This window comes from Lepisosteus platostomus, chromosome 1, assembly GCF_059453375.1.
Source record: "Lepisosteus platostomus isolate fLepPlt1 chromosome 1, fLepPlt1.hap1, whole genome shotgun sequence".
Classification (NCBI taxonomy): domain Eukaryota; kingdom Metazoa; phylum Chordata; class Actinopteri; order Semionotiformes; family Lepisosteidae; genus Lepisosteus; species Lepisosteus platostomus.
The window spans coordinates 48,995,425-49,017,791 of record NC_142611.1 but is presented as its reverse complement, the minus strand read 5'-3'; the positions used below and the strand labels follow the sequence as shown (position 1 = coordinate 49,017,791).

At 38.5% G+C, this 22,367-nt stretch overlaps 1 protein-coding gene across 3 annotated transcripts in view; it reads left to right on the top strand.

Annotated features, from left to right (window-relative positions):
• Positions 1-1,176: 1,176 nt before the first annotated feature.
• The window catches only part of hspa4l (heat shock protein 4 like), a 49,104-nt gene continuing 27,913 nt past the window's right edge, over positions 1,177-22,367 (top strand). Inside the window, exons 1-3 of one of the 3 annotated variants that reach the window (XM_088630724.1) lie at positions 1,177-1,629; positions 12,392-12,449; positions 13,509-13,649. In XM_088630724.1, coding sequence (XP_088486850.1) covers positions 1,523-1,629; positions 12,392-12,449; positions 13,509-13,649 — 306 coding nt within the window. In that variant the 5' untranslated portion in view covers positions 1,177-1,522. The remainder of the gene's footprint in view (positions 1,630-12,391; positions 12,450-13,508; positions 13,650-22,367) is intronic. The other 2 variants (XM_088630731.1, XM_088630742.1) reach the window with 2 other exon arrangements.

Genomic DNA, 22,367 nt, shown 5'->3' with positions numbered 1-22,367 from the left:
ACTTTACTAGACCTTACTAAACTTATATTTTAAATGTTATTACATAGCATTTCAGGGTGGTAGCCATGAAAAGCATTCTGTGATTTACATTTCATAACTACTCATAATATCAAGACAGTTTGGGGCAGCAGTAGGCTACCTACAGATTTAGGAGATTTAGGACTTATATAACAAATATTAAATGTTAACACCAGTTAAGTTTCAAAATCATTCCTGCAATCAAAAGATTCAAAATAAAGTGCTGATATTTTGTTATACATGTCTTGATAGACAGCCCTTAACACCTGGCAGATGGCCATAGAATTTCATGGTTTTGTTAATGTTGGCCAAGTTTTGGCGATGGCTCTCCAGCCCTGTTCCTCTTGGGATTCCAGTGTCCTCTGGTTTAAAAATTTCCAGCTCTCCAAACGTTGTTGCAAATTACCTAGGATTATTTATAGATAACTTGAAATCCCTGACAGTTTCAGAGCTGAAAACAATTAAAACCCCGTAATGAGTAAATGTAGTCAAGGGTAAGAAAGCCCCTATGTGAAGCTTTATAAAGCAACATCCTTTTTTGCTACTCCTGGGGGTGAGAGAGCAATTAGGCTGAAATACATATCTCTAAAAAAAAGAACTAGGTGGACAGCGCTCTGAATGTCTAGGAACAAGACAAAAACAAGACTTCCAAAGGTAATTTTTCTAAGCCACGGAAAATCCCAACCTCTATCCTTTTTTTAATCAAAAGCCACCGCTTTGGGTCTGTTTAATAATCATATTGGTTAATTAACACTGGATCCGTAATTTATAACACGTCATTTTAGTAATGTACTATAACTCTTAATTCCACACCAATGACTATGTTTGAATTCTTGCGACAGGTATCTGGTGTGCCCCTACACACTCCACTGTGACCGTTTGACTTGCAACGTATATTTTAAATATAAATTCACCACGCAACCGCAAAAGGGCCGCCTTCCCAGGATCAGACCTTTCAGAATGTAATGTCATCTTAAAATTTACAGATGACACAAGTGTTAGCACTTCGTACCCCCCCTTAAAAACATAATGTATACACGCCGACATGTACACTCCGCCCCTTGACATAACGTAAACAGATAGGCTTCCCTCTCTCCTTCTAGATCTTTCCGTGATGGACGCGATAGCGCAGCAATTAAAACGATGGCAGGAGCCGTACAGCCAATCCTTCGGGGGCAGAGGGCGGTATCCTATGGACTCTCCACTGCTTTCCTAGTGGTTGCGCAAGTTTTGCGTGTGCCGCCGGCTGGTGACTGCAGCAGAAGCCCAGAGAATTCTGCTGAAATTTCCCTTCACTGGAACAAGCCTAGTGCTGAGCAAATTTGGTTTATATAATACGGCTTTATAAAAACCTGTTTCAGTTAGGCGGACACGATAAAAAAGGGACAGGTGTAACGGAACTATCAGTTGGGGGGTCGTATAATTTTCTGTGTCATTTTCTTTACTGAAGGTGACAGTAATATTATAACGCGAGGACGGTAGCATCCTCCCAGCTTCATTCATTATGTCAGTGGTAGGCATTGATGTGGGCTTCCAAAACTGCTACATTGCTGTTGCCAGGAGCGGTGGCATTGAAACAATTGCTAATGAATACAGCGACAGATGTACGCCGTAAGTATCTCCATTCGGATTACTACAAGAATTAAAGCTGTGTGAAGCTTCGTTATGTAAAGTCTTGCGTGGTTATACATCTGATTGACATTGGTTTGGTTCTTGCATTGCCATAGTGAGAAGATGTGCAACTCATATTGATATCGTAAAAACAGAGAAATCAAGATTACATCGATATATGCATTCCTTCATTTATTGCTGGGGTATGGATCACCAGTAAAGAAACAAAATTCAGTGAAGCTCGTTTCATGTTTCTCAGTCGTTTTCGCGATCTAAACTGGTTTTGCGGTAGCTTAGTTCAGATTTTTTTTAAAAAATAATTTAACTCCTGGATACTAAAATTAATTAATTTTAAATGAACAATTTTTGCATGCGTTTATAATGATAATTGTGTTGTCCTCCCTTGACTGTTCTTCATAATCGCAAGAGTCGGTGCACAGAGATGCCGCAACACGCGTGGTGATGCGCCTAAGATCTTGGTCTCCGGGAATGAGGAGAATCGCACGTGAAGCTGAAATGATCGTAATTACTGGCTTCATTAAAGTAATAGCCGGATATACGGTCTCTTTTCAAAGCGTAACTAACTCCGGTTCAGACGGGGTGTCGTAAAACACTGCTGTCTAGTGACCTGAAGGTGTGCTGACAGGACGTTTTCAGTGCTGATTAAAACAAGTCGTCATTGGTGTTTTTTCTTCCTAAAAGGGACAGGTTTTACAGGAGTACTTGTTAACTTCTTCTCGAAAGTCGCTGCTCTTTAATGTGCAGCTTCAGCGCCGGGAGGAGTTGTTTCTTGATGCAAAGAACATGCAGGCATCACTTCTGTACTAAATATTGTGACCTGCATGTCCTCCACAATTCGCGTATTGCAGCATCATAGACATGTTATGATTAAAATGTGGTGCCTGCGTATGATTTTCATCCCCAGCCATTTTTAAACAGAAATGACGGAATTTAACGTTCAGTTCTTATACGTATGAATTGCAGCCTTATTTCTGCTTAAGATTTTGGAGATTTCATCCTAATCCGTGTGCATATTATGGCCTCTGAAAAACCGTTAGTAACATTTCAGTGATGCTCTCCTATAAACCTCCTTGCTATAAGTTGAACGTTATTTTTACAATCATGCAAAACGTATTGCTCATTGTAAAAACGCCTGATTGCTTTGTTTTTTAATTTATAGTGGACTCATAATCATAATATCATAATATCGGAGGCCTACCTGTAGTTCTCTCTGTTCTTGGTCAATAGGCATAGAATCAGGGATAATCTGTGCACAGTAGTAGTAGTTTAAATTTTTCTTTACTCAGATATGAAGTTAAATTCTATTATAGACCTATTGCCTATAATTAAAATTTTTCTGAAGCATTAAGGCAGTTTTATAATATTAATATTACAATTCACACAAATAAGTGCTCTTAATTATAAAAGAAACAGAAAAAATGGCTTTTATGTAAAAGGCTCTCCTCATATTATCTACTTTTGCTATCAGTATGTGGAGGGCCTGAGGCCAGTTACCTCTATATGAATGTGACATTTTCCAGTGTTTCTTAATTCCCTGACAGTTTTTTTCAGTCACTGGGGATAATGAAATTGAAAAGGTAGTTTCTCAAAGTTCCTTTAAAGGAAGTGCAACTTTAAAACCGGATTTTCAGTGTATTAATAATGTGGTCCCTTTTTATGACTTGTCATCTAAATTATTCTTAGATTAAATACACAGATTTTAGTCAGTTGGAGAGCAGTTATCGTTGAGGATCCTTGCTTCTCAGAACATAGAATGTACTACTACTGTGAAAAAAAAATACAGCATCTCACTTCATGCATTTTTTTAGAGTAAGAAAAATACCTGGATGCTATCTTTAACATATTTTAACGACTGGAAAGTAAATGATACAAACATAATACTGTTTAAAGCAATCTGTGTTTTATAAACAGCAAAAGAAAAACAAAAGTTAAAATCTTTAGTTCATGTCTGCACCTCATTAACTTTTTTCATATTATTTTTTCTAACCCGTGTCTACATGGTTGTGTGAAATACATGAAATCCTTCACCAGTTGCCCCCGTTAATTTGCGCAGGAGGGAAATAGGTTGCTAACATTTCAAAATTGGTAAGAAAAGTGCTAGTTTGGGCGTGTTGTAGGAGTTCCTAATGCAGGGGTTGTCAAACTGCAGATCTCCAGGACTGTTCTGGTTTTTTCAGATCTTTATTTCTTAACCAGTCGAAATGTATTCTCTGTGGAATGTACTTCACATCTTTTTCAAGGTCCTTTACCTTTGGCTGTTGAAAAAATAAAGATATGTGAAGATCAACATGAAACATTTGTCTGGGAACAAAAACGCTTAATGGAATAGTCAGATGGTTATGTGGTTGTTAACATGGATGAAAGGAGAGTTGGAGAACAGCTGCTCACCTGGTCCTGGATTTGACACTGTTTCACTTTGGACCTCATTAATAATTCTAATAATATCTAATAAGCTAGTGTACAGTATATGCAGGGCCTTGCAAAAGGACTCAGACCCTTGCAAATGTCTCACATTTTGTTGCTTTAAATCATGCAGCTATGACTATAATTAATATGTGTTATAGACACATCGTACTCCACACATTCAAAGCAAAAAAAGAAAGAATTAATAATATTAAAGAAAAAAAGAAAAGCTGTGATAGCATAAGTATTCAAACCCTTTGCTTAGGCACGCCTAAATTAATTTTGGAGCACAAAATGACTTTACTAAGCCAAACAGTTAGCTGATTCACCTCTGTCTGTGTGTAATAATAGTGGTTCCATGATTTCAGACCAAATATACCTAATTCTGTAAAGTCCCTCACTCGGGTACTGATTTGGTAAGGAAGAAGTTCAACTAGGAAGATCAAGGGACTTTCAAACCAACTCGGGGATAAAGTTGTATACAGACAGAGATTGGGAGCAGGGTATAATTTTTTCTCAAAGACCCTTCGTATCTCATGTAGCAAAGTGAAGTCAATCATTAAGAAGTGGGAGGCACCCAGACACTGCCTGGATCAGGCTGGACCTCTGCACTGAGCAGCTTGGCAAGGAGAATACTGCATCGCGCCGTCACTGTCAGGCCAGCAGTGACTTTGAAAGAGTTCAGTGGGTGAGATGGGTTAACTCATCCCAGGCACAGAACCTAAGTGATAAGGAAAACACCGGAATATGTTTTGTTTTTGGACAAGAAAAAATTGGAATTGTTTTCAACATAGTGCATCACTCACACAACACCCTCCCTGTGGCCATGCATGGTGGTTCAGCATTACGCTGTAATAATAATTAATAATAATTGCTTACACTTATATAGCGCTTTTCTGGGCACTCCACTCAAAGGGCTTTACAGGTAATGGGGACTCTCCTCCACCACCACCAATGTGCAGCATCCACCTGGATGATGCGACGGCAGCCGTAGTGCGCCAGAACGCTCACCAGACACCAGCTGTAGTTCTATTTCCAAAGCTAGGTTTGGGAAGTTCGTCAAGACTGATGGGAACATTGATGGAGCAAAGTAGTGCCAAATCTTAGAGGAAATCCCTCTTCAGATCTTAAACTGGGACAAGAATCACTTTTTTGGTCAAAGGTGCTTTCAGTGATTTTGAGCTCATAGGTCTTAATACTTATTAACGTGTTTCAGTTTTTTCTTTTTAATTTTTGCTGCTGTTTACTGTAACATATCTTACCCTTGGAAGCCATTAGTTTAAGCATTCAGGGTCTGAATAAAATGTAGAATTTAAAAAATATTCACCGTTTTTTAAGCACACACAATGGGACACCATAGGAATCGTCTGAATACTTTTACAAGGCACTGTGTACAGTTTACCAGGAACCCATTCATGGTAAAAACAGTTTGTGTACTGTTTGTGTTTCAAACGTTAATGTACATACAGTACAGGTAAACAGAAATCCATGGTATTCAACTTGGGATTAACCTTGTTGAAATGATTCTTATTACTGACCTTCCAACTATAGTACACTAAAGTATGTAAAGTACTATAACATTCAAATATCTGGTAAAAAATATTTTGACTGTTGTCTTCAGTGTTTCAACAAAGAAGGTACAACAAAATAGCGGCTACATTCAATGCTCCCTTTTTCCAATGGGAAGTATTTATTTTACAGAGCTAGACATAAAAAAACAGTTTAAATGTGATTGGATTTTATGAATATGCATGTTACATGCCACGTCTCTCTTGGGTCTCAAGTCCCCCTTCTGAAGAAAATGGAGCAAAGTTTGCTTCTTCAATAAATCAGGCCCTGGTTTCTTTTACTGATTTAACAAGTTCCTTGGGATCCATTAAAGAAGTGTCCGACTTGATTGAGATTAAAGTGATTCTGTCTGAATAAGGTCCTTCGTACTTCCAAGGTGATTCTTTCTATCTCACTGGCCTAAATCTAGGCTTCCCTTTTTTCATAAACTCCCAGCTGAAATAAGCTTAATAATTTAGAGTTTTACTTCTCCTGAGATTGGTATTTTCACCGAAACAAGGGAAAGTGTGGTAGAGCACACTTGTTCAGACAAGCTGCTGTTAATTGTGTAAGTTACAAAGGCATGGGAGAAAAAAAATCCACTTTAAAGTATTTGTGCATAGTTAAGTGTTGAATCATCCAGGGCTGTTTTAGTTAAACATTATGCATTGTAGAACAAAATAAATTCTGAAAAGGTCTGTGTGGTTTTTTTTCCTGGTTTAGTTTCTAATGAGGTTTTTAATGCCTGATTAATGACTACCATAATTATCTTGCCTGAGCACTGGAAGAAAGGACACAGACTACAGCAGGAAAACCAATGTTAAAAATTTATTTTTAGTCAAGAGGTACAGCAAAACAGGCTTGCTCACACTTTGAGGGTGAACAAGTCTTCGCACTTTGAGGAGGAAAGATTGAAGCACTGAGGGTTAGAATGTTCGTTTTGAAGTTGTGGTGCCTTGACAAAGACAAGTAACTCATTTCCTTTTGCAGTTTATGTACTGTTTGTGTTTCTGTCTCTCCAGTTCCCCTTTTGCGCAAGTGCATCGCCCAGTGAAGAATGACAATACAGACAGGGCTGGTTTGAAATCGATCTCACCCGAAAGTTGTCAGAAACAAAACCTGCCTATGGCTGAGTTTTTCAAAAGGTCCTTTGTACTGAATGGAGCCGAATAATTGAGCCAGTCACATCCACAGCTGAATAGGCGCATCTTGACTTTTAATCAGGTGGCCTCGTCAGCTTTTATTCACCGAGTGTAAAAATAGACCAGAAAAACAATAGGGTCTACTAAGCATTGTGGTTAAAAATGACAGACATTAAGATTTTAAGAGAAACAGATTTCATTTTTTGAAAGGCAATATATGTATAGTTTGAGAACGATTTGAAAGTGTTGCTCAGTATATGAAATCTGATTAAAGGCATATTGTCAGGAGAATTTCATTTTATCCACACACAATCAAGAATCGTGATAAAACTACTTGTTTTGTGTTGCTAAGTTTATGTCTGTACTTTTGCTTGGGTGAAGTTCTTTTATAACTTTGCTCATGTTCTTTAATTTTATGCTTTTATAAGGATTACATACATTTTCATTAGAAAGGAAAACAAAATGGAAAAGTGATTTTACAAGGCCCTTCCTCGCTCATTTTCACACTATCTCAATATTAATTTGTACTGAATTCTCGCCATTGTGTTTTTAAGGTATGTTTTGGCCCTGGAAGGAGGCTGAAGTTTTTACGTCTCCCATCCCACGGTACATAGAAGCAAAAATCGCTTGCTTCATTGGACTGTGTGTGTGCACACCATAGAATCTCACTCAGGTTGAGCTCACAGTTCACTTCCATCGCGGGTTAGATTCTCTGGGTAAAATTAGGGTCTGATATAGCCTTCAGTTCACTTTTTACACTTGCATCCTGTTAGACTTTCAGTCCCTTTCATTAAATAGATGTTAGATTTGGGAGCTAAGGCTGAAGCTGTCTGTCATTTCGAAACATAGATGCAACCTGTGAATAAATCCAGCATTGTAAACTACAATCCAAAAAGGTTGGGACCCAGTCTATATTACCGAAATGGAGATACAGCTTTTTAACAGTGTGGTTTGATGTGTACTGTATATACTGTAGTATTGTAGTCAAAGGGAATTGTGGATATTGCCTTCTTTATGTACCCCATTAGGCACCTCTCCTTCTGTTATGAAGTCATTCTTACCATCAGAGCTGACCCTTGTTGAGGTTGTTGTCTAGTTTTACCAAGATTTCCATCAATGTTGGCTAAGTATCATGGAAGTGTCCCATTAAAAACTTAAGACTAGAGGCATGCAACTCTTGGATAATCACATTGTAGTACCATCGTAATCCGCTCATTGCCCTTACTGTACCTATATTTAGAGGTTTCTAAGGACTGGGAAAGAGATTGGGCCACATACTATATTAGTGATCATCTTTCTTAACAGTTGAATTGGACTGAAAGTGAAGCTTCTCTGAAATTAAATGTTTTTCATACTTTGTGAAATACTGCAGACCATATACAGTATAACATTTGACAGGAAACAGGTGTATGGAAATGATACAAAAAAGAAATGTTTCCATTTTTCTGGAAGATAACTCAGAGGGTGATGAAAAATTTACATTGACTTCACTGACATGTGAAAAAGCGTATTTGAAAATTACCTAACAGGCTGTAAGGCAGTATTTAGTGGGGCAGGTGAGTCTATTTCTGGCAGGTATACCAATATTTTAGGTTCTTTGAATATCAGTCTTCTGGCATTTATGCATGTATAAAAAGGTTTGTCATTGTTAACTGGAGTCTTGACTGTCACATTAATCTTTTTCTTAGCAATTCATACATTTTCTAGATTTTTTAAAAGCCAAGCAACTGCCTTTTGTGCTTAAGTTTAGAGATTAGTAAGACACCCAGTACCCAAGAGTTCTGTATTATTGCAGACTGCAAATCTATCAAGATGTGCCAATTAGCTGTTCATTGGAGACTGTGTTAGCCATGCAGTAAAATTCTCAAGTATCTGAAATGTTCCAAACACACTCTGTGAAGAACGTCTGAAATGCATAGTGCTTAGTTGACATCATACTCAAGCCATGTGCCACACTACCTACAATTAGGAATACTGCTGGGGGGTTTGGATTTCTTGTCAGCTGATAAGAAATAATTTTTCAAGACGTGCAAGTGGGCTCCACCAGCATGTTTGTACTGAGTCACAGCAGATTCATGCAAACAAAGGTCATACTGTTTCTCACGGGTGTGGAGAGGATAGCTCCTTCTTTGCTTTCGCACCATTTACAAGTTGGCAATAACGTTTTGTTTTTACAATTGCTAGCACCACGCCCGTTAAGACATCCAGCCACCCCCTGCCTTGTGATGCCAGGAAAGGAATGTGTTATGTGGTCAAACACAGAATTGAGCTAAGGCTCCTCATTGAGCTCCAGATTTGCTGAGCCCAAACAAGCAGCAATACTGCACCAGCAAAAACAACCTGGTGCTGCTGTCACAGGTTCCTTATACACCGAGAACTCTGGTACAGTAACATTTGCAGATGTTACGGATGATTCTTCATCTGGCTTACTCTGGAAGGATTGGTTTAAATGATTTGAGGAAGGAAGCTAGGTTTCAGCCTTCCTTACTGTTAAATCGGATTGTGCTTGTGGGACTTGTGTAGAGTGTGTTATTCAAGCTTACCCCAGAATGGCTCTGTGTTCTCCATCACCAGGAGTGATAATTATGTTATTCAAAGCAATTATTTTTGATGTTTCGGTTGCTTCCAAGCCTGTATTGTCATTGTATAACTGTATTATATATATTGTCTTCAGAATCGGGACTGTAAATTAGCAGAGATGTCTCTAGCCCTTTTTATTGATAATCCAAGTTAGAGTAGGAGTGGTATGGATGAGGACGATTTAGGAAATTGTCAGCAGGAACTCATTACAACGTTCAGTTCTGAATCTGGTTACAATACAATGTGCTGATCATAAAATAGTCATTTACAGTTAAACAAGTGATGTTTTGTAGTCGATTCTCTGCTGTGAAACCAGGCTACTTCTTGCAGGTGTCTGAAAGGCTGGGATGTCTGCTCTAAGTACATGGGGGTATATTCCAGTGCCTTTATTATTTTTCTGTTTTAAGTAAGTGTCGAATTGAATCACTAGATGCTTGAAAGATTGAAGGAATTCACTGGTTTATTTAAAAAACACACAAGTGCAGATCATACTTTTGTCCTCAAAAAGATAAATCACATTGTTTTTAAGAATGTAACTTTTTTTCAGCCCCCGTAATGCATCCATTACACTATATAGTAATTACAGGACCAAATAACAAGAATTTTACTAACAAAAAGAATGCAAAGTACAGATGGTACACATTTGAGAACTCCCCAACACATCTAATACTCATAATAAAATGCGAATACATTACTTGAGATAAATACTTTTATTCATATGCATTTTTTCCCAGGTGTTTCTGTTTTCTGTGTTAACAGTTATTCAGACATTAATTCAAAAAAGGTTAGAAGAGAAACTTCTTGATTTATTCTTTGCCAAAAGTATGGTTTTGTAAACAAATACTTCTCCTATTACATGTGAAAAGGTAAACTCCTCCTGAGTGTCAAAAAGTATCTAAAAATACTATATTATGTTTTCCAGAATCTTGCCTTTCTTTTCTGCTGTAAGTCTTCATATCACTCTTGAATCGGCCAAAGCAGACACTTTCTTCAACGTTTCTGGTAATTATTAGGCGAAACAAAGGAAGAAAACAAAACGATGAATAAATTCCTTTTATAGATTATTGGTTGGTGAGACCCCAAAGTTTTATTATTATAAACTATTCAATCGGAAATTTGCCTTTTTTAAATGATCTACCATCCACTTACCGAAGGTTACCATCGAGACGAGGCCATTCAACCCCTGTAGCCCATTCGGTAGTTAGTAGTTGAGTGATCCAAGGGACCTATCCACACTCTTTCTTGAAATAAGACAGGGTATCGATTTCAACAGCACGGCTGGGTCGCCTGTTCCACACCCCCATAACCCCTTAAGATGAACTGTTCTCAGTTTTTGAAACCTCTTCCTCTTAAATGGAAAAACATCCATGCTATTAATCTGCATTTCTTGTTGGCAAACCGGGAGGAGATGCATGAGACCAGATATACAGTAGGGCACCAATTTTTAAAATATTTTTTATCCTCAGAATTGGCCACGCTTCAAAAATGTCTGGGAAACTGCTGTGCTGAGGGGATGTATTAACTTACCTCTGTAGCAGTGTGCTTGGTTGTGGTTCTTCAGAAAAGGGCCTTTGGTAATTCACAATTGTGACCTAGAAGGCAGTATTTTATAAAAGCAACCTGATGTGTAAAAACGTCCATACATTATTTACATAGTAAATACAAGTATTATTCATGTATTCATATCCTTCTGGTAGCCAGTATGGTTGATAGGGGGATAGTGGAGTCTGCTTATGGACTGTGGCTTGCAGCGCATTGTGAACATACTGCCATCAAGAAGGATGAAACTTTGCCATATGGGACTTATCACTCAGTTGTGCTGCTTAATTAAAAGGGCTTTTCCTGTAGCTTCATGAAGATAAAGGTGCACTTCAAACTTTTTTTTTCTTCCTACTACAGTAAAACCTTAAGGGACCTAATTACAGCTACCGGGATTTCGGTACCCATGTCCTGCTCTCCTGATATGTCTTGTCTCCTAGTGACAACGCTCTGTCTTCTCTGCCCTGGTGTTTATCCCAGTCCTACTCAGACTGTTCCCTCTCGCTGTCACTCGGACACCCGTGGAGAATTGTGGGGGAATATTCAGTCTTGGTTTCTTCAGTAACTGTTGATTTTAGATAGTCTAATTGACCTTGACTTCCATCCTTTTGCTAAATGAAATATTAATAATTAAAATAAAAAATCATTTTGAATTTTATATAAAATTAAATACCTCATACTTTTTTATTTGACTTTTACTATCAGTAGTGAAACCTTCTAATTGTTAATACAGACCTAACGGGTGCCATCAAAACCTTTTCACCCGGAATCCTTTATTACAAATCACATTCTAGTACTGTATGCACTCTCTTGTAAGAAGCTAACACTGATTTGTAATTATCTGGTGACATACCCTCTTGTGGTTAAAGTGGCTGATCTTGTCAACCGCCTTTTTATCATTTCTAAATGTGAAATGGAGTGTTTTCTGTTCTTTCATTATTAGGGATGTCCAACTTTAATTTCATGTTCCACACTAGATAAGACTGATTGATGGTGGATATCCTCACATCTCCTCCCCAGGTATATGAAGCTGATGAGAGGAGCTGGCATTTAATGTCAGAATAATTGAGGTCAACCTGTGGGCCTGTATCCCTCCACACAGTCATGGGTATCTGAGGCTTAGTGAATGGAGGTGGATACCTAACAGGTTCAAAAATACACACCTCTAAACCACAAGGAAACTGGAGTCCCATCTATGTGTGTGCTGGTCTACCTACAGTAGATCACTAAAATTGTCACAGCTGAGATTCAAGCCTGTAGGATCTTATTCAAATAATTCACCTAACAGCTCCCACCATGAAGGAGTAGTTTTACTGAATTCCATCTGTAAATTTTGAACATGGATCCTTGTTTTAAAATTTGAAATATCTGCAAACTACTCGGGTGCATTGAGTATGAACATAGACAAGCAAAAGTCTTAATGGGCTGTAATCCTATTCCAAATTCAAAGTGCAGAACGCCTGCTGTAAAGGCTGTAATGGCTGGGATTCTTTAATTGAGTATTGATTTGTTTTGGCTTTCTGTTCCAGGGCATGTGTGTCTCTGGCATCCAAAAACCGCTCGATTGGAAATGCAGCAAAGAGCCAGGTGAGAAAAACATTCAGGTCCTGAAGGGTGTGATACAAGTGCTTTACTTTGGTACTTTAGATACCAAAAACATTTTTTAATAAAAAGAAATACTTTTTTTTCTGGAAAAAGATGGGAGAAATGCATTAATTGAAAATTTTGATTTATGGAATGAAGTGTGAGAGAATGGATGATGAGAAGCCAAAAAAAGTATATAAACTGTATATAAAAAGATGGATTTGAGATGTGTCCAATTATTCATTTTCCCTTTTCCAGTGTTGATAACAGTTGAGTGGGTTCCTTATTCTTAAATTACTCATCAGGATATTTAAAACAGCTTTAAAGCTGCAGGTTAGTTGGATTCATTTCAGCTGACAAATCAGGCTGTGAAATCATCTTGAGAGCAGAGGGAAACAGGGTCTCAAGCTTTGCTGGTTTCAGGGCTGTTTTATTTACTAAACTAGACGTTATTGATTCATGTGTTGGTAGAAAATTTGAACATGTTTAACATCAAATTATACATTTGTACATTTTGTAAAAATGGCCAATGGACAATTAAACTTTGAAGGAGATGAATATTTGAGCGACCTAAAACAAGTGAAATTGGTTCTTGTCTTCTTTGTGTATTTGTTTTGCAATTAAATTAGAAGCACATTTTTGTTCTGGCACATTTTATCTTATTATACTTTTTTATTCAGCTGTAAAATCATGTCATCCAGAAAGAACTATCAGAAGTATTCACCCCCCACCCCCCACCAGGGACATTTTCACATTTTATTGTGTTACAATATGGAATATGGTATTTAATTGGATTTTTTTACCAATGATTGAGACAAAACACTTTGTCACAACTTCTGCTCATCCTCCTAATTAATTATAAATATAAAACAGAAATCAACTGACTGCAGAAGTATTATACCTCCCAAGTGAATATTTGGTAGTAGCCATGGATTTTCATGGATCAGTCTCTACCAGCTTTGCCTATTCCTCTTGACAGCCACTGTACTTAATTCAAAACTGTGGGTGACATTTCATGAGTTCACTTACTTTCCCTGACTCTCTTTATGTATTACTTTTCAGATGATAACAAACTTCAAGAACACAGTCCATGGATTTAAGAAGTTCCATGGCCGAGCATTCGACGACCCCATTGTGCAGGCAGAGAGATCTAAGGTTCCCTACACCCTGCACAAGATGTCCAATGGCAATGTTGGAATCAAGGTACTTTCTTCTGTCTCCCTCTGGTTGTGGGTTCAAAGCCAGATGTTAAGTCTGGCCAGTTGCATTTACAGAGATGGGTTAGATGCCCATCACATCTGGGATCTTGAACTTAAGAATGCTCTGCTATAATAGACCTTTTGTTGTTAGTTTCTCAGGTATGGCTGACTCCCTGCTGATAATTTCCCTGCTCTTTAATTTCTCTTTTAGACTTCTTTCCTATAAGGCAAGTAGTTATTTCTCATCTGTAGCTCAAGTGGGGAGCTGTGTCTTTGTGCCTTGGCTGCAAAGACACGCCTCAGGTGTCACCTAAAGAAGGCTCAACAGCCAAAACATTGTGTTTCTTCTTTCTACTTTTGCTCACAATTAACATTTTCTTGTTCATTATTCTCCACGGTCCTAAATGTGACAATTTGGATAACTTGCTCAAAGCTCAAATGAATTTTCAGTTTTTTTAAATCCATAATGACCTTGTGGTTTTCTGGGCATTAATTTGGTGAGAGTCCAGATATTGATTATTTCTAGAGTTGTCTTATATGTATTTTGAACGTACATACCTTAAGAATGTTAACAGTTATTTTTTCTCAAATGTCTGTCGTTCACTTCATTTATAATTTGACAGTTGTTTTTTATTTTTTGAATAAGCTCTGTATAATTTGCTGTGGCTGTTTCGGCGATGGTGGGGTGCTCAGGTGCTGGGGTTTGGAGTCCACAGTGCCTTATTATCATCTTACACAGAGAGCTCGCCTGCACAGCACAGGATGTACAGGCTGAGAAACCCGAGTTCCACTTGACGGGTCAGTAAGGGAGATGTCAAATATGACCAGCTGGAGTCCCTCGAGTCGAAAAATCAATTCTAGTGGCAAACTAATAAAAAAAATTCATTCTTCTCGCCGATCCAAATTCATGTTACCAACTGAACAGAAATGCAGGTTTTTGCTTTAATGTTCTGGTTGGCTTGCGTAAAGCAGATTGTTTCTGCCACTGGTGCTGTTCCCAACTAGAGATGAGTGACTTGGCTGTGTACAGAACAGAGCACAGCTTGAAGGCGGAACAAAGCTGGTGTAAACACGTGCCAAGCAAATTCAGAGCTGTATAGCGGTCCTCTGATAAAAAAAGCATTTTTGGCTGTTTCTGGCCACTGGGTGGAATGGTTTTGCACCAGTTTGCCTGTTCACTGGTCTCTGAGCCCTAGATGCCACAAAGTTCTCAGAGACGCCAGCTCAAGTCTGGCATGGAGAGCATCCTTAAATGTCACTTTCTCATCTTGCAAGGAGGCTGTTGTCCCATGAGTCCCTGTTGTCCCGAGGACATGCCTTCACATGTTGTAGTGTTGTCATGTCAGCCGAGCAGTCAGATTGCCATCAGTCACTGCCATTGGAGTCGCACAATAACAGACCGTACCTACCCTTTGATGGGTCTCTTGTACCCAGCTATTAGTATATCTGTTCCACACTCACTAATGTCCACTGCTGTAAGGTTGTTCTACACAAAACCTTGATGCATCACTAACGAAAATTAGATGGTGAGTCCATTGAGATGTGCTAATGTTCTCTTGACAAGAGAGGTTTATGGATCTTTCCTTCCTTAACTTTCACCAGGCTTGACACCTAATCAGCCCTATCAGCTCTCTCACTAATAACGTGGTTTTGTGCTCAAGCGAGTGTCAGAGTCACTTAATTGTATTATGCTCAGTTATCAAAATTATGCCAAAATATTTGTTAAATATCCACTTTCCATGTTTTTATTATTCTTAGAACACACATACATGTTTCATTATGCTCAGTATATATCAGTACCACATTATTATCACAGTTCCTTAATGGTAATCTCACCTTTTGTTTTAATTTTGTCTTAATGTGTTTTACTGTGTTGAAAAGACTAGATCAATGCAGGCAATCAGCCTAGTAGGTGTTCTGAGAGACCAAGAAAAAAAGTGATTGTTTGCTTGTTATCTGTACTTCCTAGCTACATTATTTAAGTTTCCATCTGTATAGTCTCAGGATGCTCTCAGAAGACAAGGTACTAGGTACGCAGGTTAGAACGAAGTCTGCACTTTGCAGGTTACCAGGAAGCAAAGCACATTATTTCAGTGGCAGCTGCAGATATATGCTATGCTAGAATAGTGTCTGTGATAGTTGCAGTATAGCCTTAGTCTAACTTATAGTTAAAAAAACTAGACTTAGTCTAGTTTATGCTCTTTTTTCTCTCTATGCTGGTTTCCCCAAGCAGCAGCAGCAGCATATAGTTGATTGAACTGGGTGTTTTTGGGGTGCTGTATAGTAGTGACCCCTGTGGCTTGTAAGGTGGCTGTGAACTTGTGATATTACCAGTGAGAGGTTGGTTCTCATTTCCTAACTTTTACTGGCGCTTTGGGCCTGACAAGTGTGCCGAAGACTGGAGTGTCGTCTTCATCTCTCCCAAGAACAAGGGGGCTGGGTAGATAAGAGGTGGAGATTCCAAAACTGGGTTAGCCTGTGAAAGAAAGAAAAGAGAAAATGAAACCCGGCAACCCAAAGCTCTTTAAAGTGCTTTTAAACAAGAAAAATATCAATTCTCCTCTTGGCATCATCTGTTATGTGTGTTGCAGGTCTTCACAATTGGTTTTATGTGGCTGTGGCTCTTAAAGCATGCTGCCCCTTTGAGAAGATGGATCACATAGCCTCTTATCATTTTTACGCTTATGAATTGATGTTTATGTTTAATGAACATTATTGTACTATAATCAGGTTGTTTAGCTTATATGGTCCTTTGACTTTGTGTCATGTAGGCTCTTTCTACTACATATCAAAGAAAAAACATGATCTACAAAGGAAACCATTATAATGTTACTGTCACCCTCCAGGCAGGCATTCCATATGAGTGAAATATAGATGAATACTTGGCTGCTGCATACTGAGTGCACACTCAGCCTGCACACACTGTACCAGCTTGTACGGCTTTTATGAAAAGCGATACGTGAAATTATTTTAGATAAAATATACAGGAAACTGAGTTTTTGCAGTGTAGTCTGGAATGCGTGGTGTGAGTAAGTGAGGCGATGATAAATCAACCTAACCCATTCCAGATCAGGTTACAGTAAGCAACTGGAAACTAGCAACCAAAATACACATTCCTTTGTCATTTACACTGGTAATTTTGCTTTATTACATTTGATTACTTTGGAATTTTAAAAGAATTAGGGAGAAAGACAGCATAGATTTTGTAGGAGTAGTAGCTGGGTAGTATTCCATTGTATAAGGAACAAGTAAAAGGTTTATTCCATGCTGAAAAGAGAAGAAAGGAAACACAGTGTTTCTGGCGGTGGAGCCTTCTTCGGGTGTGTCACACTCTTTCTTCTCTTTACAGCATGGAATAAACCTATTACTTGTTCCTTTGCAGCCTACACATGCTGACGCAGCTACCCCCCTGAACTGTTCCATTGTATAATATATAAAACAATTAATTTCAAGGCTTGTAATAACTCTGTTTTGAAATCCATACTTGTTATTTGGCCTGTAAACACTTCTTAGAATAACTTGAAACTGAAATTGTGGTGTTTTTTCCCAGTTGACGTTACTGTTCTTTAAATTGCAGGCATACCATCCTGGTAATATATTTGAGTTTTTAAAATATCTGGTAAGCCCTTTGACTGTTTAGTCATATCATGCGGTAATACCTGGAATTCTCCAAATTTGTCAGAAAGGATCTCCTTTCTGACACTGGCATGTGGGTGACATTTCTTTGATATATTTTTGTCACCAGCAAATTTCAGAAACTTTTGAGACTCAATTTAATTCGTAGATTCAGTACAGCCGGTTGACATACTTCTCTCCAACATTGCTAGCCAGATCCTTTGTTTCTAAATGTGACACTTCAACATGCACAGATCAGATGAGTCACTTTTCCCCCAGTGCAGTGACATGCTTGCAATTTAAGTCTGTAACAAAGCTTATCACATGATAGCACTGAATGTAATTAATGTCATACATTGAACTGAATCACACTGAACTTTGATTCGACAAAAGCCTGCAAAATTTTAGATTTCTGAATCAGCATTTATTTTTTTCTGGTTTCCGAATGCAGAATGTGATGAAGTGCTCATAAAATACAGTATGCACCCTGGCTGTGGCTCTGAAAGTCATCCAAACCCCAAAACAATGATTTCCTGAGTTTTTGCAATGAAAAGGGAAAAAGAGGGCGGAAAATGTGTTGCTCCAAATAGTACTAAAAGGCACTTGCCGGTTTTTTTATTTAACTTCTGGAGCTGTGATGCCTGATACCTAGTCTGTCAGGAATATTAACCTGTGAGTAAGAAGAGACCGTTGGGCCAATCTGCCCCGTCCTGGTTCAATTCTGGGACACGAGACCGTCAAAACAAAGTCTCTATCGTAAATGGTGTCTGAGGGCCAGTGAGTTACATTTTTCCCTCTGGACCAGAGCTTCCGAAGCAATGTACCAGTCCCAGATTGGTGACAAGGGACACTGTGCCACTGTGGGTGCTGCCATCCTTCGGATGAGACATTAAACTGAAGTTCTGAGCGCTCAGGTATTAAATATCCCACGAAGTTAATAAGAGTAGGGTTATGTACTCCTGCGTCCTAACTAAATATCACTTGGTTTTGCACACAATTTGGCCTCCCTGTTCATCAATCTTAATTAAATTAGTGAAGTAGTCTCTCACTTCTCCACCTGATCTGCCTGCTGATGCATAATGGCAGCTGTGCAGCGTCCAGTGCCTCCTGTGTCTCAAAGTGCTGGGAATCCTTTGGGATGAAAATTATATTTAAGGAATTGTGATTGTAATTGCCGGGCATTGTTATTCACCAAACCCAGGTCTACAGGGGTCCTAAAGGATTCAGCTTCACTGAGGCTTATGAAGCTCCATTATAGTGCATATGGTGCAGCAGTGGAAATCTTGGAGCCCAGCTCTTGGGCTTTTCTGTATATCCTGGCACACCAGTTTGCTCTGCTAGAAATGTTAACAAATCGGGCATTGAATGGGTGTTCAGCTGCCTTTTTTAGGAGAATGAATGTGTGTGATATTGTTTTGATACCCCTGTGTAACACGTGTGGGGCATTGGGCAGTTTGAGCTGATGTCATTGGCAGGATATTAGTGGTAGTGCTGGACAGCAGCTCGTGAGTAAGCAGCAGGAATACTGTACAGGTCGGTGTGCGGTGCTGGAGCAGGACAGCTGTGCTCTTGGGCGAGAGGGTTGGCTGGAGACCACAGAAGAATCCCAAGCTCTTAATTTAACAGTGATGCAGCTCTACAGGCTGGCCTTGAGGACAGTATGCTGCACACTGGGGGCCCGTGCTCTAAAATCCCCAGCATGTCCACGGTACTATAGATAGGTTGGCCAAATTCATTGAATTAACAAGGGACTAGCATAGATTTGTCCTTCTGTTCTTTCATAATTCAGTTGATCAGTGAAGACGATTGATTTTTCTTTCCTTAGAGGATTTGAAAAACAGAGCACCTGTTTTCAACTGCACTTTGTGTTCTGTTGTTCTTATTCCACTGTTTCTTCCCCCTTTGGACTAACTTGGCATTTGTTGCCCTGTTAACTTGCTGCTTACTCTCCTGTTCAGTGTTTTGTGTTCTATTATCAGGGATAGGACTTGAAGTTTTCCATATAGAGGGGGCTGACCATGAAATGCAGTGTTGTCTCAGCCACGCTATGGTCTCTGCCTGATTTTATCAGCTGTTCCTGGTGGTGTTTCGAGGTTTAGTGAAAGTTTTGGCCTTATCGTCCCACTCTGGACTTGTTTTAAGAATGAAGCTGCTCTGATTGAGAGTCCGGTTCACCCTTGCTGATTTGAATTGTATTGTCTGTTACAGGCTTCAGTTGCCTGAAAACGTGCAGGCTGATCAAGCCATTGTCTGCGTTTAGCCCCAGGCAGAATGGATATTTTTGGAAACAGAATCTACGAGGCTAGAGAAGAGTTTTCATAAATTGTGCTGAATGAAAAGAGTATTGCAACCAATAACCTAAAACTATGTTTTGGAAGTGATGAACCTATTAAAATATGTGGTTTTGGATCCAACTTGACAAGATGCATTACTTGGTAATGCTAATCTGAGTAGAGTAAAAGTAAATAATCACACTGATGCCATGGCCACTTCTACTGTTGCTCTTGCTGTTGTTGAAGCAGATCTTCAAAGCCAGGGTTGGAGGTGATTGGCTCCTTTTCCCTTTTGAAAATAGGAAGGTGCTTACTATTTGTTAATTGTTTTTACCATTAAAACAACCGCACGTGTACCATTGTTTTTACCATTGTTTATTTACCATTAAATACCTTCTGTCTTTGATCTGTCTTCTTATCCAGGTATTTTGGTTTATTGTAAGTCCACCATGACACATCTGTCATCTTGTTTCAACAACGTCTAACCCAGGCGTATGAAAGATTGGAGTTCAGGCCAAACTCCCCAGCAGACAGTGGCCTGTGTTAGTTGGTGATTGTGAGGAATAAAAGCAGTACAGGAAATGTCCAAGTGTTATTTTAATTAGTGTTTGTCAATGCCAGGAGTGGCGTACAAGAGGAGTAGAGATTGAAGACAAGAGCTGCGTCAGCTTCCTTACCTACCCCCATTCCTCCTGCCTTTTCATCTACCCTTTTTTCTTTTTCTTTCTGTCTTTCAGCATGGAATTAACCTCTACTTGTTCCTTTGTGGACAGCTGTGGCTTGGTACAATTCCTTGAAAGATTAATTTTAATATTTTGTAATTAGCGTGACTCTAGTAACAATGCAGTTGGCATTAATATTATTGCTTTTCCTAAACTTTCAAAACTTTCGTATAATTCAGTTTTCTCTATAGGTAGATTAGCAAACCTGGGCAGTGTTTCATGGAAAGTCACCTGTCCAGGCTGTGTCTGGCTTCAGTTAACATTTCTTTTCCCTTGAATTTAACTTCACATTTCCTTAATTTAATTTCACAAAGAATGTCTTCAATATGTAAGATTGTTCTTTATATTTTCAGTAATGTAATATTTTTGGTCATCTAAGAATCTCTTCTAGAAGTTTCCTTAAAGAAGTATGAGCTTTGACAATATAGCTGGTTATTTTGTCCCATACTTTCACAACACCTTGCATAAAGAAGTGTGTCTAGTGTGTGTTTTGGAGTCCATTTTGAAATTTTTTGGGTTAATATTGTCAATGCCTTCATGGATGTTGAAAACTTGAATCAAGTCCCTTTGTAGGAAACATGAATGTTAAAAAACATTCAGTTCTTTCTGCCTGTCAGTATACAGAATGGGACTTTTCTGGGACTGTATCTGGCTTCTCTGATCTGGACAGATCCCTGCACAAGTGTACCCAAGTACAGAAGCTTATAAGCACCATGGAGAAAAAAATATTTTTTGCGTTTAAATAAGAAACTTTTTGTGTTTATACAAGCTAGTATTTTGTTTAAATGAGAAACTCATTATGTTTATAGGAGATGATATTGCATTTAAATGAGAAGCTTATTGTGTTTATATGAGATAACTGTGTTAAAATGCGCTAGTTAATTAAAGAAGTTAATTAACAGAACAATATTGTCACAGTGTCTATTGTTAAAGTCAATGTTACTTTGCATTGGACAATGTAATTGCATATATAATGTAACATATTAATATGGTAGGCACTATTGTTCACAAATTAACTATCACCTTTTAATGCAATACTGTCTCATATAAATACAAAACGTTTCTCGTGTATTTTTATACTATCTCGTACTAACACAAAATCTTTTTTTTTGCTTAGTAGCGTAAAAAAAACTTCCGTACAGGTGACCAAATTTGTACATAATGTTTTAAACATAACACCTATTGATATAGATTTTACACGTTAACTATATTCTAACACTTCATTTTACTGGTCCCTCACATTGTTGAGGAGAGGTAAATCATGTGTCAACATTAACAGTCCTTTTCATAAGCAGCCTCTTCAACCTCAGTTTCCTATTTCGCATCTATAGATTGGTTTTACTAATTGCACCCCACCTTCTCTGCATTGGACTACATTTGCCTAATCTTGAATTTAATTTTATTTCAATCTTGTAGAATTTCATTTGCTGTTACTACAGTGTTTTCGAATCCTCCAATTCTAATCCTATTTTAGTATTGTCTTGTAAACTTGATTAGTTTCTAACTACCCCGGAATTTAGATTATAGATAGAAATAAGGTGGTCAGGAAGGACAGTACGGTCCTTGTACCCATCCCTACTATTTACATCTTCCCGGTTTGAGCATTCACCTCTTCTACGTTTTAGAGCTAACAGTTTGGTAGTGATATGTCATTCTGCGCTTTGTAGTTTATTTTTTTTTGTTTTCTCTTTCGTGGCAAAGTGACTTTACAAAGAAGGTTTGCAGTGTGAGGCAAAGCCGCATTTTAAAAGGCATGCAGTTGTGTTGTGTCAGCTTTCTGCTCGCTGCTTTTGCAGTGCAAGAACAGAGACCTTCAGCTAAATTAAGTTTAGCCTCTCTGTATTCCGTTTTCCAAGGTACTTCTCGTAGCACATTTATTCTTTTACATAATTTAAAAAAAAATTCCTTTAACGTTGTGAATCCTGTTCTCGAAATATTGTCTTTTTGTCCTCTCCACTCGTTGTCTTTTGCATTTGCAGCACAGTGTTTTCCTGTCCGCTGTTCAGCCCCACCAATACTGTGCCCTGTCATCTTCAGGTCTTCCTCCTCACCCCTGGTATTTATAGACTGAAAGCCTGAGAATGAATTAAATGCTCATTGGATTATTTCAGT